This window comes from Anomaloglossus baeobatrachus, chromosome 5 (genome assembly GCF_048569485.1).
Source record: "Anomaloglossus baeobatrachus isolate aAnoBae1 chromosome 5, aAnoBae1.hap1, whole genome shotgun sequence".
Classification (NCBI taxonomy): domain Eukaryota; kingdom Metazoa; phylum Chordata; class Amphibia; order Anura; family Aromobatidae; genus Anomaloglossus; species Anomaloglossus baeobatrachus.
In genome coordinates this window covers 213952928-213969125 of record NC_134357.1, presented here as the reverse complement: position 1 = coordinate 213969125, position 16198 = coordinate 213952928, and the positions used below count along the sequence as shown (strand labels likewise).

General features: G+C 46.8%; 1 protein-coding gene across 1 annotated transcript in view; it reads left to right on the top strand.

Moving 5' to 3' along the window:
• Positions 1–15957, top strand: part of ERCC6 (ERCC excision repair 6, chromatin remodeling factor) — a 248919-nt gene extending 232962 nt beyond the window's left edge. The window contains 1 exon segment of the mRNA XM_075349123.1: positions 12478–15957. Within this exon segment, the coding sequence (XP_075205238.1) occupies positions 12478–12894 (417 nt within the window). The 3' untranslated portion in view covers positions 12895–15957.
• The last annotated feature ends 241 nt before the right edge of the window (positions 15958–16198 follow it).

Here is a 16198-nt window from a genome sequence, read left to right as displayed (position 1 = left end):
CCTCTCACTGCACACTGTCGGACGCCGGATTCCCGCTCTGACTTGGGGCACACCTACGGCCCGCCCCTCCTCACACGAGCTGGGGAAGACGCCGGCAGCCATTACTGCAGTCCGAGCTCGGACTTTCGGCAACCAGGCAGGACGGTGGCGACCTTACACCCGCTTATAGGCGGGCGGTAAGCGGCACACATAGTGCTGACCCCAATATATACTGCAGTGTGTACATGTGTATTTTAACTGCATAGGTCGCTATATGCCCGCTTGGAGAGCGACACATCAGCAGCAGGAAAGCAGGTGTGCTAAGGCACAGGCTTTCTATGCTGCTTGTATTGCACGTACTGAAGTGTTCATTTGTGTTTATGCTTGTATGCTATACATTGCACTGTACAGTCGCTAGTCTTAGCTATATTCTCCTGGAATGGCTAGACTACAGCAGCAGATAACCAAGGGTGCTGGGGCACAGGTTTTTTCTATGCTGCTTGTATTGCATGGGCTGCAGTGTGCATTTGTACTTGTGCTTGTATGCTATACATTGCACTGTATGGTCACTCTTCTGGGCTATATTCCCCTAGATGACTAGTCTACAGCAGCAGAAGAGCAGAGGTGCCAGGGCACAGGCTTCTATGCTGCTTGTATTGCTTGTGCTGCAGTGTTCATTTGTACTTTATGCTTGTATGCTATACATTGCACTGTACGGTCACCAATCTTGGCTATATACTTCTAGATGGCTAGTCGGCAGCGGCAAAAAAGCAACACAGATTTTCAGTGCTGTTTTTTACTACATGGGATGCTGTTCATGACACCGTCCCATTGTGTGCATGCTCCCCTGTAGCATTTCGTCTGACGGGGTCTCTAGCACTTCGTCTGCCGGGGTCTCTACTAGTCGTGGCCAAAGAAACCACCTGTCATCCCTGTCCAAGGACAGGGACGGAGTTGCAGTTTCGACAGATATATTGTCATAAGATAGAGACTTGCAGTCCAGACAGGCCATGGGCAATCTTCCTGACCAACCTCATTTGGAACGGGGGGGGTCCCAGGAGGACTCTCTGTATGATAAGGCAGCTCTCCAGGACTTTGATCCTGACATCGCTATCGATCCGGATACACCGGATGGTAACGCCATACGGAATGATCCTATAGCGTCCATCAATGGAAGGTTGGATCTTTCTCCCTCAGCTCCCCCAGTGGAGGAGTCAGCTTCACAGCAGGAGAAGTCCCTTTTCAGTATCTCAAACGGATATTGAGTATTTTTCTGGCCACGCTGACTTCAGAGAAGCAGTCCAGAAACACCACGCTTACCAGATAAGCGTCTTCTCCAAACGTTTTTAAGATACACGTTATCCCTTTTCCCCTGACGTGGTCAAGCGCTGGACCTAGGGTCCAAAGGTGGATTCTCCAATCTCCAGGCTTGCGTCTAGAGCCATAGTTGCACTGGAGATGGGGCTTCAATTAAAGATGCCATTCACAGACAGATGTACTCTGGTTGAAATCTGTCTAGGAGACTATCGGCGTGTCGGTTGCTCCGGCATTCACAGCCGTATAGGCAACCTAACCTTTTCAGCTGTTCTTGCGCAGCTGGCCTTGAGCACATGTACATCTGTACCGCAGAGGCGTCCGTAACCCCGTAATGTCTGCGCTGCGACTTACCCTATTAATGCTGTCCTAAACGTACAGTCGAGGTTTCGGTCCTTCCCAAGCTCGGGCAGGTCCCAATTGTCCTCATGCAAAAGGGCTACAAAACCTCAGACGGGCTCAGATTCCGGCCGGGCTCAATCACGCCCAAGGAAGGCAGCCGGAGGAACCGCTACCAAGGCGGTCTCCTCATGTCTCTCAGCTCTCTCTCTCTCTCCGCATCCGCGGTTGATGGCAGACTCCCCCGCCTTTGGCGACGTTTAGCTGCCACAGGTCACAGACCGGTGGGTGACGGACATTGTGCTCACGTGCACAGGACAGTGTTCTGTTCTCGTCCTCCGACTCCATCCTTCAGAACGGCCCCACCTCCCCTCCGAGCAGATGCCCTGCTGCAGGCGGTGGACGCTCTAAGAGCAGAAGGAGTGGTGATCCCTGTCCCCCCTCAGGAACGAGGGCGAGGGTTTGTACTCCCACCTCTTTGTGGCTCAAGAAAAAAGGACGGCTCATTCCGTCCTGTTCTGGACCTAAAACTGCTCAACAAGCATGCGAACGCCAGGCGGTTCCGGATGGAATCCCTCCGATCCGTCATTACCTCAATGTCTCGAGGAGACTTCCTTGCCTCAACAGACATCAAAGATGCCTATCTCCACGTGCCAATTGCTACGGAGCACCAACGTTTTCTACGTTTTGTGATAGGAGACGACCATCTTCAGTTCGTAGCCCTGCCATTCGGTCTGGCGACAGCCCCACGGGTGTTCACCAAGGTCATGGCAGCAGTGGTAGCAGTCTTGCACTCTCAGGGACACCCGGTGATCCCTTACTTGGACGATCTACTCGTCAAAGCACCCTCTCAAGAGGCATGACAACGCAGCCTGAATGTTACGCTGGAGACTCTCCAGACTTTCGGGTGGATCATCAATTTGGCAAGGTCAAATCTGTCACCGACTCAATCACTAACGTATCTCGGCATGGAGTTTCACACTCTATCAGCGATAGTGAAGCTTCCGCTGAACAAGCAGCGTTCACTGCAAACAGAGGTGCAGTCTCTCCTTCAAAGTCAGTCGCACCCCTTAAGGCGCCTCATGCACTTCCTAGGGAAGATGGTGGCAGCCATGGAGGTAGTTCCCTTTGCGCAGTTTCATCTGCGCCAACTGCAAGGGGACATTCTCCGCCAATGGGACGGGAAGTCAACATCCCTGGACAGGAAAGTCTCCCTTTCCCAGACGGCCAAGGACTCTCTGCAATGGTGGCTTATTCCCACCTCATTGTCACAGTGAAGATCCTTCCTACCCCCATCCTGGGCAGTGGTCACGACAGATACGAGTCTGTCAGGGTGGGGAGCAGTTTGTCTCCGCCACAGGGCTCAGGGGACGTGGACTCAGCAGGAGTCCACCCTTCAGATCAATGTTCTGGAAATCGGGGCAGGGTATCTTACCCTACTAGCTTTCCAGCAGTGGCTAGAAAGAGAGCAGATCCGAATCCAGTCGGACAACTCCACAGCGGTGGCATACATCAACCACCAAGGAGGGCCGCGCAGTCGGCAAGCCTTCCAGGAAGTCCGGCGAATCCTCATGTGGGTGGAGGACACAGCATCCACCATATCCGCAGTTCACATCCCGGGCGTAGAAAACTGGGAAGCAGACTTCCTCAGTCGCCAGGGTATGGATGCAGGGGAATGGTCCCTTCACCCGGACGTGTTTCAGGAAATCTGTCGCCGCTGGGGGGTGCCGGACGTCGACCTAATGGCGTCTCGGCACAACAACAAGGTCCCGGCATTTATGGCACGATCGCGCGATCACAGAGCTCTGGCGGCAGACGCCTTAGTGCAAGATTGGTCGCAGTTCCGGCTCACATATGTGTTTCCACCTCTGGCACTCTTGCCCAGAGTACTGCGCAAAAAATCAGATCCGATTGCAGCCGCGTCATACTCGTCGCCCCAGACTGGCCGAGGAGATCGTGGTACCCGGATCTGTGGCATCTCACGGTCGGCCGACCGTGGTCACTACCAGGCCGGCCAGACTTACTGTCCCAAGGGCCGTTTTTCCATCGGAATTCTGCGGCCCTGAACCTGACTGTGTGGCCATTGAGTCCTGGATCCTAGCGTCTTCAGGATTATCCCAAGGGGTCGTTGCCACCATGAAACAGGCTAGGAAGTCCACCTCTGCTACGATTTACCACAGAACGTGGAAGATTTTCTTAACCTGGTGCTCGGCTCAGGGAGTGTCTCCCTGGCCATTTGCATTGCCTACTTTTTCTTTCCTTCCTGCAATCGGGGTTAGAAAAGGGCTTGTCGCTCGGCTCCCTTACGGGGGAAGTCTCGGCACTATCCGTGTTTTTTCAGAAGCGTCTAGCACGTCTTTCTAAGGTGCGCACGTTCCTACAGGGGGTCTGTCATATCGTACCCCCGTACAAGCGGCCGTTAGATCCATGGGATCTCAACAGGGTATTAGTTGCTCTCCAGAAGCCGCCTTTCGAGCCTCTGAAGGAAGTTTCCTTTCTCGCCTGTCACAGAAGGTGGCGTTTCTCGTTGCGATCACATCGCTTCGGCGAGTGTCTGAGCTGGCAGCTCTGTCATCCAAGGCTCCCTTCCTGGTGTTCCACCAGGACAAGGTAGTGCTGCGCCCCATTCCGGAGTTTCTCCCTAAGGTCGTATCCTCATTTCATCTTAATCAGGATATATCCTTGCCTTCCTTTTGTCCTCATCCGGTTCACCGGTATGAAAAGGACTTACGTTTGTTAGATCTGGTGAGAGCACTCAGAATCTACATTTCCCGCACGGCGCCCATGCGCCGTTCCGATGCATTTTTTGTCCTTGTCGCTTGTCCGCGCAAGGGGTTGCAGGCTTCTAAAACCACCCTGGCTCGATGGATCAAAGAACCAATTCTAGAGGCCTACCGTTCTGCGGGGCTTCCGGTTCCTTCAGGGCTAAAAGCCCACTCACCCAGAGCCGTGGGTGCGTCCTGGGCATTACGACACCAGGCTTCGGCTCAACAAGTGTGCCAGGCAGCTACCTGGTCGAGTCTGCACACTTTCACCAAGCATTATCAGGTGCATACCTATGCTTCGGCGGATGCCAGCTTAGGTAGAAGAGTCCTGCAGGCGGCAGTGACACCCCCGTAGGGGAGGGCTGTTTTGCAGCCCTAACATGAGGTATTTCTTTACCCACCCAGGGACAGCTTTTGGACGTCCCAATCGTCTGGGTCTCCCAATAGAGCGCTGAAGAAGAAGGGAATTTTGTTACTTACCGTAAATTCCTTTTCTTCTAGCTCTTATTGGGAGACCCAGCACCCGCCCTGTTGTCCTTCGGGATGTTTTTGTTGTTTGCGGGTACACATGTTGTTCATGTTGAACGGTTTTTCAGTTCTCCGATGTTACTCGGAGTTAATTTGTTTAAACCAGTTATTGGCTTTCCTCCTTCTTGCTTTGGCACTAAAACTGGAGAACCCGTGATACCACGGGGGGGTATAGCCAGAAGGGGAGGGGCCTTGCACTTTTTAGTGTAGTGCTTTGTGTGGCCTCCGGAGGCAGTAGCTATACCCCAATCGTCTGGGTCTCCCAATAAGAGCTAGAAGAAAAGGAATTTACGGTAAGTAACAAAATTCCCTTCATTTGGACTACAAACCTGTCTGTTTTAGATATTTCTAAAACAATGTCTATGACGTTCCCTGGGTCACATGAGGCGTCTGTGCAAAATTTCGTGATTATAAATGCGACGATGCGGATTCCTTTAGCAGACCACACACACACACACACACACACACACACACACACACACACACACACACACACACACACACACACATACATACATACATACATACATACATACATACATACATACATACATACATACATACATTGAGCTTTATATATTAGATTTGTAATCTTCTCCTGTGTTCACCCTAACTCTAGTTCACATGCAGTACACATTGGCTCTTTGTTTTGTTCATATAGAACGGTGTTGTGATGTCTTTACTGCTTTTTCCTCATTATTGTCTGTGTGATATGCTCTGTGTGTTACCTTCAGTCTCCCCATCTCCCATGTACACTAACTTCTGTACACTCTTGCCCTTACTTGAAAATTAGACACCCTCCAGAAGTTGCCTTTAGTAATATGCATTTGAAGCTACCCAATTCACTGTCTGATCGATAAATGTGTTGCTCACTACCACATTAGGAGGTGTGTTGTGCTTGTGATGTCACATCACCAAATACCTGCTGGGATACATGCATGATTAACAGCTATCCTGCACCTGTCCTATTCTAACCAACATCTGCTGGATGAGATGCTTTTGATCCAATTTGATAGAGTATTGATTTTTCTTGCTGAGTTTTAACTGTTGTAAGGCATTTTACAGGCAGATTTCTTGGTGATAAAGGGTTATTTTGAAGTTGTCTTGAGCAGCTCAGCCAGGCCACCTGCACACGTTGAGTGTTTGGTGAGTTTTTTACCTCTAATATTTGTAAGCTAAAACCAGGAATAGGTAAAAAAATGCAGATGTGGTATACATTTTCTATTACACTTTTCCTCTGATTGTTCCACTCCTAGTTTTGGCTTACAATTACTGAGGTAAATAACTCCCTATATAGTCAATGTGTACACATGGCCTTATGCAGACTCCTTACTTTCTGGTTTGTGGCAGGATGAGCTGTCTTCTTTAATTGACAGCACTGGTGATTAGAACTATAGTATTAGTAGAACTTTAAAGCCACGCACAAGTTCTGCTGTAACACATTCAGCTATCAGTAGATTCATTTGGAGTGTGCATTTTCATTTTATTTATGCAGGACTGAGCTGAGAGGGAGGGAACCAGCTAACTGCTCCATAGAAATCAATAGGCTGCAGAGAGGTGGCTAAAATGTGAAGAGTTAACTACTCTCCTTGTATATAACTACTGTTACTACAGAGTCTGAGCAGGCACCTAGGTGTTAAGCTCCATGGAAACCAGCTCTACACTATGTAAGATAAAAGTTCTCATTGCAGGAGAATGTCAGCAGATAGAAACAAAACAAGTCAATTCCAAACTTGCATAGTCTAGCTAACTAAACCAATTTAATAACTTGAGAACACTCCTTTAGAGGGTTTATCCAGGACATATAAAAAAGTTGCCTAACCACTAGCAGACAGTTGATACCTACCTGTTTGTTGTGTGTGGTGCTGTTATTCGCCATCATAGAGTAGTCACAGGACCCTCCTGCCAGTAATATGGTGGCTTTGTCAACAGAGCGGAGGGTTCTTTTTCACTATGCTCTGTTGACTGCCGTTTCCTCGCTGCCTAACTGTTGGAGTCTGCTGTCAATCAACATGACATTGCTGTCCTGCCCTGTCTACAGATCAGAGATTAAAAGAAGTTGCCGCTCTGTTGACACATCAGTGGAAGCAGCTGAATCGCTGGCAGCAGTGGTCTGTGATATATTAGGCTAGTTTCACACTAGCGTCGTTTGGTAACTGTCACAATGCGTTGTGTGACGCATGTGACGGATGCGTTGTAAATAGTATGATAAGGCAACGGATTCCAGTGAAATAACGCGTTGCGTTAGTTTTCTTTAGCCGACAGAGAGAGCCCCCATCATCACCGCACCTATCATCACCGCACACACGCAGGCACTACCGCCCCCATCATCACTGCACACACCAGCACTACTGCCCTCATCATCACAGCACACACACAGGCACTACCGCACCCATCATCACTGCACACACACAGGCACTACCGCCCCCATCATCACCGCACACACCCCGGCACTACCGTACCCATCATCACCGCACACACCCCGACACTACCGCCCCCATCATCACTGCACACACCCCGGCTCTACCGCACCCATCATCACCGCACACACCCCGACACTACCGCCCCCATCATCACCGCACACACCCCGGCACTACCGCCCCCATCATCACCGCACACACTCCGGCACTACCTCCCCATCATCACCGCACACACCCCGACACTACCGCCCCCATCATCACCGCACACACCCCGGCACTACCGCCCCCATCATCACCGCACACACTCCGGCACTACCTCCCCATCATCACCGCACACACTCCGGCACTACCGCCCCATCATCACCGCACACACACACAGGCACTACCGCACTCCTCATTACTGTACAGACGCAGGCACTACCTCAGTGACATCCCAGCTGACAGCGCGATTCACTTCAGTTGCTCTGCGGAGCTGACAGAGAGCGGCAGTGTTCTACGGCCGCTCCTGTCAGCTTCATGTAGCAGAGCTGGATGCGTCGCGGGACCTCGTGTGGATTACGTCGGACCTGGAGGGGTATTTGGGGATTAATAAAGTTGTGAAAGAGGGTGTTTTTTTGTCTTTTATTCCAAATAAAGTATTTTTTCTGGTGTATGTGTTTATTTACTTTCACTTACAGGTTAAAGGGGTTGTCCGACATAACAAAATTTTTTGAGTTTAAGCTAATCTGTGCTGTATTGTCATATAAAACACCCCTACATTGTTATTTTTTGTTTTCTAACTTTTGTTCCTCTTAAATTATCCCTTTATTCTCTGCAGCTCCTTGTTTACATTCAGCACAAGTAAACTGACCACTTCCTGTGCCACACCTCCCAGTCACAGCTGGCACCGCCCGGCCTCAGTGTCCAGCCCCACCCCAGTGTCCATCCCCACCCCCTGCCCGCCCCCTGCACACACATTCCCTGTCAGTATATTCTGCCCCAGCACTGACCTCTCATCACTACAGCATTGCAAATAACAGCCCCACATCGGGCTCTGCACCGCATACACACATCAGGCTGTGCACCGCATACACACACATCAGGCTGTGCACCGCATACACACACACACACACACACACACACACACACATCGGGTTGTGCACCGCATATATATATATATATATATATATATATATATATATATATATATATATATATATATATATATAATATACACACACACACACACACACACACACACACACACACCGGGCTGTGCACCGACCCCCCCCCCCCCCATAGCGAGTACATACTCACCCGTCCCCGGTCCCCGCCGCTCCTGCACGTTCGCGCGATGTCTGTGCTCTGGCTATATCAACACAGTAGTGACGTCACCGCTGTGCTGAAGAGAGCACAGACAGCCAGGCAGTGATGAGAAGCTGCGCTGCTTCTCATCAGCGCTTTCAAATGTACCGGCATCTGTGATCTGTGATGCCGGTACATTTGAATGTGCGATCCTGAGCAGGGGGTCCGGTGCTGGCGCTGACACCATGGCAGCTGCCGCCAGGCCCCGCCCCCAGGTCACGGACCTTACAGCAGTGCAGGGGGAGGTTGTGGGCAGAGTACAGGGTGCGGGGGAATGTGTGGGAGGGTGCAGGGAAGGGGGGCAGGGCTCATCGCACTGTACCCGCCCAGTAGGGCGGCGACATGCTGTTTCCAGATTTGCATGTCAACATGGCTCTGCTTATGTTGACATGAAATGACCGGAAGCAGCAAAATCGCGGCAGGAGCGGTCACATGACCGCTCTGAGCTGGGGGAGAGGGGCTGACAGCAGGTAAGTGGTCACTATCTACTTACCTGCCCCAATGTAGCCCAATAGTGTAAATAATAAAAAAAGCAAAATAAGCCGGATAACCCCTTTAATCATTGGGGGTGTCTCATAGACACCTGCCATGATTAACCTAGGACTTAGTGGCAGCTATGGGCTGCCATTAACTCCCTATTACCCCGATTGGCACCGTACCAGGGCAATTTGGGATAAGCCGGGTAGAGTCCCGGGACTGTCTCATCTAATGGCTGCGGCAATTCTTGGCTCCTGCTGGCTGATATTTTTAGGCTGGGGGGCTTCCCATCCTGAGAATACCAGATTTCAGCCGTGTGGCTTTACTTTGGCTGGTATCAAAATTGGGGGGACCGCACGCCGTTTTTTTTTTTAAAATGTATTTATTTATCGCACTACACGATATAGACCCGCCCACCGGCAGCTGTGATTGGTTGCAGTGAGACAGCTGTCACTTACCGTGGGGGCGTGTCTGACTGCAACCAATCATAGGCGCCGGTGGGGGAAGCAGGGAATACGAGATGGAATAATGAGCGGCCGGCATTTTCAAAAGCAGGAGAAGCCGCCAGAGCAGTGTGACAGCCGTGTGGCGCCGCACCGGTGATTGGTCAGTGATCGGTGAGTATGAGATGGGGGGGAGGGAGAAACCGATAAAGAGAGATAGAGACAGACAGAGAGAGAGAGAGACCGACCAACAGACCGACCCACAGACAGAGACCGACAGACAGAGAGAGAGACCAGGAGTGATTTTTAAATGATTTAGAACGTTCTGCTGAACATGCTGAGCATGCTCAGTAGAACGTGACGGAATCCTGCGCTGGAATCAGTCGCCAAATGCTTGGCGACGGAATCCAGCACCATAGACATTCATTATGCCTTTTAACGGATTCCGACGGAATCCTGCGGAGTGCGGTTTTTTACAGCAACAAAAAACGCTTCATTCAGCGTTCCTTCCGCCCGACAGGCACTGACTGTCACCGACAAAACAACTGATGCGCTGAGGGGCGGATGCAACGCAAGACCATCCATTGCAATCCGCCCTTAATAGAAGCTTATGAGGAATAATTGCTTCCTGCAACGGTTACCATAATTCCTCAAGGCGGCGGATTGCAACGGATTCCGCACAACGCAAGTGTGAAATTACCCTTAAAGACAATAATATAATACAAGTGCTTCTCAATAAATTACAGTATCATCAAAAAGTTAATTTATTTCAGTTATTCAATACACAAAGTGACACATTTTATAGTCATTACACACAGAGTGATCTATTTCAAGTGTTTTATTTCTGTTAATGGTGATGATTATGGCTTACAGCCAATGAAAACCCAGAAATCATTATCTCAGAAAATTAGAATATTATATAAGACCAAATGAAAAAATTATTTTTAACTCAGAAATGTTGGCCTAGTGAAAAGTACGTACAGTAAATGCACTCCGTATTTGATCAGGGCTCCTTTTGCATGAATTACTGCATCAGTGCGGTGTGGCATGGAAGCAATCAGCCTGTGGAAGCGCTAAGGTGTTATGGAAGCCCAGGTTGCTTTGATAGTAGCCTTTGGCTCATCTGCATTGTTGGGTTTGGTGTCTTTCATCTTCCTCTTGACAATACCCCATATAGAATGGTTTAGGTCAGCAGTGTTTGCTGGCCAATCAAGCACAGTCATACTGTGGTTATTAAACAAAGTATTTGTTCTGGCAGTGTGGACAGGTGCCAAGTCCTGCTGGAAAATGAAATTTCCATCTCCAAAAATCTTGTCGGCAGAGGGATGCGTGAAGTGCTCTAAAATTTCCTGGTAGACGGCTGCGCTGACTTTGGTCTTGATAAAACTCAGTGGACCTACATCAGCAGATGACATGGCTCCCCAAATCATCACTGATTGTGGAAACTTCACACTAGACCTCAAGTAGCTTGGATTGTGTCCCTCTCCACTCTTCCTCCTGACTCTGGGACCTTGATTTCCAAATGAAATGCAAAATTTACTTTAATCTGAAAACAACACCTTTGACTACTGAGCTATAGTCCAGTTCTTTTTCTCCTTGGCCCAGGTAAGACGCTACTGGCTTAGTCTATTGGTCATGATTGGCTTGACACAACGAATGCAACACTTGTAGCCCATATCCTTGATATGTCTATGTGTGGTGGCTCTTGAAGCACTGACTCCAGCAGCAGTCTACTCCTTTTGAATCTCCCCCACTTGTTTGAATAACCTTTTCTTAACAATCCTGTCAAGGCTGCGGTTATCCCGGTTGCTTGTGCACTTTTTGCTACCACACCTTTTCTTTCCACTCAAATTTCTATTAATATGCTTGGATACAGCACTCTGTGAACAGGCAGCTTCTTTAGCAATGACCTTTTGTGGCTTATCCTCCTTGTGGAGTGTGTCAATGCACTGGCTTCTGGACATCTGTTAAGTTAGCAGTCTTCCCTATGATTGTGTAGCCTACTGAACCAGACTAAGGGGCCATTTTAAACATTTAGGAAGCCTTTGCAGGTGTTTTGTGTTAATTATTCTAATTTCTGAGAGAATTACTTTTAGGTTTTCATTGGCTGTAAGCCATAGTGATCAACATTAAGAGAAATAAACACTTGAAATAGATCACTTTTCATGTTTGTAATGACTATATAATGTGTTTCACTTTTATGTATTGAATAACTGAAATTAACTTTTTGCTTTTTGATGATATTCTAATTTATTGAGAAGCACTTGTATGCAGTTCTACTGTGAGAGAAGGGAGGTAAACGAGCATTTGGTCCACAACAAGCCCCCCAGTGAAGCAGGAAGGTGATGGGTGATGGAGCTATGCACCATAGCTGTGAAGTCCGATGGATTTAAGAGTCAAATGAATTAAAGACGTCCAGCACTAGGATATTGATGATCCATCCATTGGATAGAAATAGATGGATGGGGTCTCATGACTGCCAGAACACCTCAGCTCCCTTCACTGTATAGTGACCATTTTATGGTACTGTAGCTCATTGCTGTAAATGCAGAGCTCTAGAATGACCAGTAAACAGTTTTTGCAGCAGTGGCAGCTATGGGACCTGCTAATAGCTGTTCACTGGTGGTATTGGAAGTTGGATCTCCATAATTTGATACTGGTAACCTATCCTTAGGAGCCTCGTCTTGGACAACATCTGTTAGGAAGTGAACTGACGATAACATGGTGGGGCATACTCTATATTATGAAGACTATTTAGAAGGTCCCTTAACTTTTTTGGTATATTGTAATAAGAAAAAAACTTGAAAAATTAACATCCTGTAATCTAGTTTGTATTGAATTATCTGACTTTTCTGTGCTATTTTTCAGGACTTGAAGACAATTAAACAAGAACAGTGCAACACCATTCCTCATTCTCACTTCAATGGAGAGACCAAAGCCTCTGACTCGAGTACTTCTGCTCTCTCGTCATCTAATTTGCTTGCTCGTATGAAGGCAAGAAATCATTTAATTCTTCCTTCCAGAGAAGATGGTGAACTAGGATGTGGCCCTCTGACACCAGATCCTACCGAACATGACGAGCTTCTTGCAGATATGAGAAACTTTATAGCATTCCAAGCACAGCAGGATGGAGAAGCGACTACCCAAGAGCTGCTGCAGGAGTTTGAGGCTAAGCTGTCTCCCTCACAGACCTGTGTTTTCCGAGAACTACTGCGCAAACTGTGTACGTTTCACAGAAAGCCTGATGGTGCTGGAGTTTGGAGACTCCGACCTGAGTTCCATTGAGATCTTCTAACTTCTTAGTGGATTGCCTTGTGACTAACAAAGAAGTGGTACCAAGTGCTGTGTCCACTCCATGCTTTCTTCAGGACACAGTATTAGTCTGAGCACCTGAAAAAAGTGAGATAATTTACCACATCTAAAGCATTTGGAATTTGTAATATATTTTAATCAGAAAAAGGTCCATTTGGTGCAATGTTTTATATATGGGAAATCATTTCCTCTGTTATATGTAGGAATGGACTAGCAAATCTGTTGTGTGAGAAGTTTCATATACAGTACTTTACAATAAACCTATAGAACTTAAAATGTATAGGACCATTAAACCCTCTAATAATGAACCCGGCAGCATAAATAGTTGTTGTATTTTTGCAACCAGGTTATGTTTGTTTTTTAACCCCTTAATGACTGCAGGCAGTAAAATTACGTCCCAGTGCTCAAAGTGTTAACCCCTCCCAGCTGCCGCAGGCAGCCGGGGGGGATCCGCGCACATGTCAGCTGATTTGTACAGCTGACATGTGCCTAGCAGGCACGAGCAGATCCGCGATCTGCCCGTACCTGTTAACTCCTTAAATGGTGCTGTCAAAATGTGACAGCGTCATTATAATCACGGTCACTGTTAAAGTTCACTCGCCCCCCAAAACCTGTCATGGTAGCACAGGGTGATGTAATAACTCCTGTAGCTCACATGACTCACTTCCTGTTTCACCTGGCCAAGAGCTGTGTGAGATAGGAGATGAGAATATCTGGTGTTCACAGCAGTGTAGCAGTTATGCAGCAGATATAAAAGAGCGATTAGTAAAATAAAAAAAGTCTTGAAAAATTAAAGACCTCAAAGTTCAAATTGAAAATTTAAAGCGTTAAAAAAATATATATATATATATATATATATATATATATATTATATATATATATCGCCGTATTCAGAAATACTCGATCAAAATATAAAATTAATCTGATCGATAAATGCCATAGCGATAAAGAAATTCCAAACGTCAAACGTACGTGTTTTTTGCAAATTTTGCTCAAAATGCAATAACAGACGATCAAAACATTGCATGTGCGCAAAAATGGTACCATTAAAAATGTCAGCTCGAAACGCAAAAAATATGCAGTCACTGAGCCCCAGATCCCGAAAAATGAGAATGCTACGGGTCGCAAAAAATGATGCAAAACGTGCGCCACTTTTTTTGGACAAACTTCAGATTTTTTTTTTTAACCTTTTAGATAAAAGTAAATCTATACATGTTTGGTTTCTATGAACTCGTACCGACCTGAGGCAGTACACCAAGTTATCAGTTACACTATATAATCAACACAGTGAATAAAATATCATCAAAAACAGTCGCGTAATCGCACTTTTTTTTTCCGTTTTTCCGCATTTGAAATGTTTCTGTTGTTTTCATTATATGGTAAAACTCATAGTTTCATTTAAAAGTACAACTTGTTCCGCAAAAAAACAAGCCCTCACATGGCTATATTGATGGAAAAATAGTAACAGCTCTAAGAAGAAGAATGTCGAAAAAAAAGAAAAAGTGCAAAATTGGCCGGTTGTGAAGGGGTTAATCCACTCCAATCTTCTGATTTTAAAAAAACTGCAGGTGTGAAAAGTAATTAGAATGTAACAAAGAACAAATGAGCATAAATGCTGATAATAAATTTTATTTTATATAGTCAAAGTGCACAGTGCAAATTTAATAAAAATACAGTACATGAAATGTATGAGAGGACAAAGTGAGAAAGAGGCTGAAAGCCTGGACAATTGTAATAAAGTGCAAATCTGCTATAAAATTCATAAAGTGACTTTGTGCATGGTCATGGCTTAAATACAATTATGTACCTCAAAACAGTAGCTGAGAGGATAATGAAACAATCCTATTAAGGTTAGAAAAGTATTTATCAGCTACACAGGTACTAAGAAGGTGATATGTGCAAAGAGGGAATCCCCCAGAGGTCAGAAAATAGGTATATGAGATAATAGCTGACAATATGATGATGATGCAATCTTAATTGAATTATAGGGGTAACAGTGTACCCATAGATATGGATCAATACAATATCAAACATATGATAGCTGAAAAGATTAACAAGTAAGGTAAGTATGATCCAAACATTGTCAGCTATACCAGACCTAAAACAGTATATAGAAGGGGGACCACCCAAGGGTCAGGGGCCAAAAGGAGCACCAAAGATTATATTATAGGCAGAAAAGCAACATTAAGAAGGTATACACTAAGTAGTCAGAACATTACCGATGTGTAGAGCGGTGGAAAAGCTCCCTGACGCGCGTTTCGCGGCCTGTGGCGGTCAGGCCGGCCGCTTCATCAAAGGGACAAGTAGGAAGTGATGCACACCTCCATCGTGCACCTTTTAAATCCGTCCGCCGGTCGCATAGGCTAGGGCGGAACGGAACTGCAATGCTCTGGATAGGACGGCGCATGCGCAAGCGCGCCAGCCAACCCCGATGACGCCACCGCAGCAGTCAATGCGCTAATGCGCACGCGCGGTGGCCGAGACGCATTGTTAAGGCATCCGCGCGTGCGCAGACGCACCAGAGACGCCGCACTTTATTACAATTTGCACTGTGCATTTCGACTATATAAAATAAAATTTATTCTCAGCATTTATGCTCATTTGTTCTTTGTTACATTCTAATTGCTATCATGAACTGCTGCTGACCGGGTGGGCTCCTCCCATCCCGTCTATGTATTTTGTCCTTATGGAAATTAAGTTGTTTATAGGTGTGAAAAGTAACAGCAATAAATCTTTTACTAGACATTCCTAGTGCCACTCAGAAACTGCTCTTAACTAAAGCTGGATCAATAACTGTGCTGCTGCTTGAGAGAAAGTCACTGTACAGCCACTGATTCCTGTAATTTTACGGTCATCCATCCTATGCCACAAGTGACAAGTACGATTATATACTGTAATACAAGCCATATACTGTCATTTCTAATGTGAAGAGAATGTTTAGTTTTTCTATAAGGACTTTCTGCAATATTGTTTATCTACCTCATTGCTGCTAAGAGAAATTTTACATTGTAATCTATTAAAATGCATATCTCGTGAGACTCTGGGGATGCATTTATTCTGCTACTATTGTCTCAACATTAAACACACTGCAGTATCTGCTTAAAGGCCCCGTTACACATAGCGATGTCATTAGCGAGATCGCTGAAACGTCACAGGTTTTGTAACGCAACAGCGACCTCGCTAGCGATCTCGCTACGTGTGACACATAGCAGCGACCGGCCCCCCGCTGCGATATCGCTGATCGTACCTGAATGTGCTGGTTCATTTTTTGATCGTT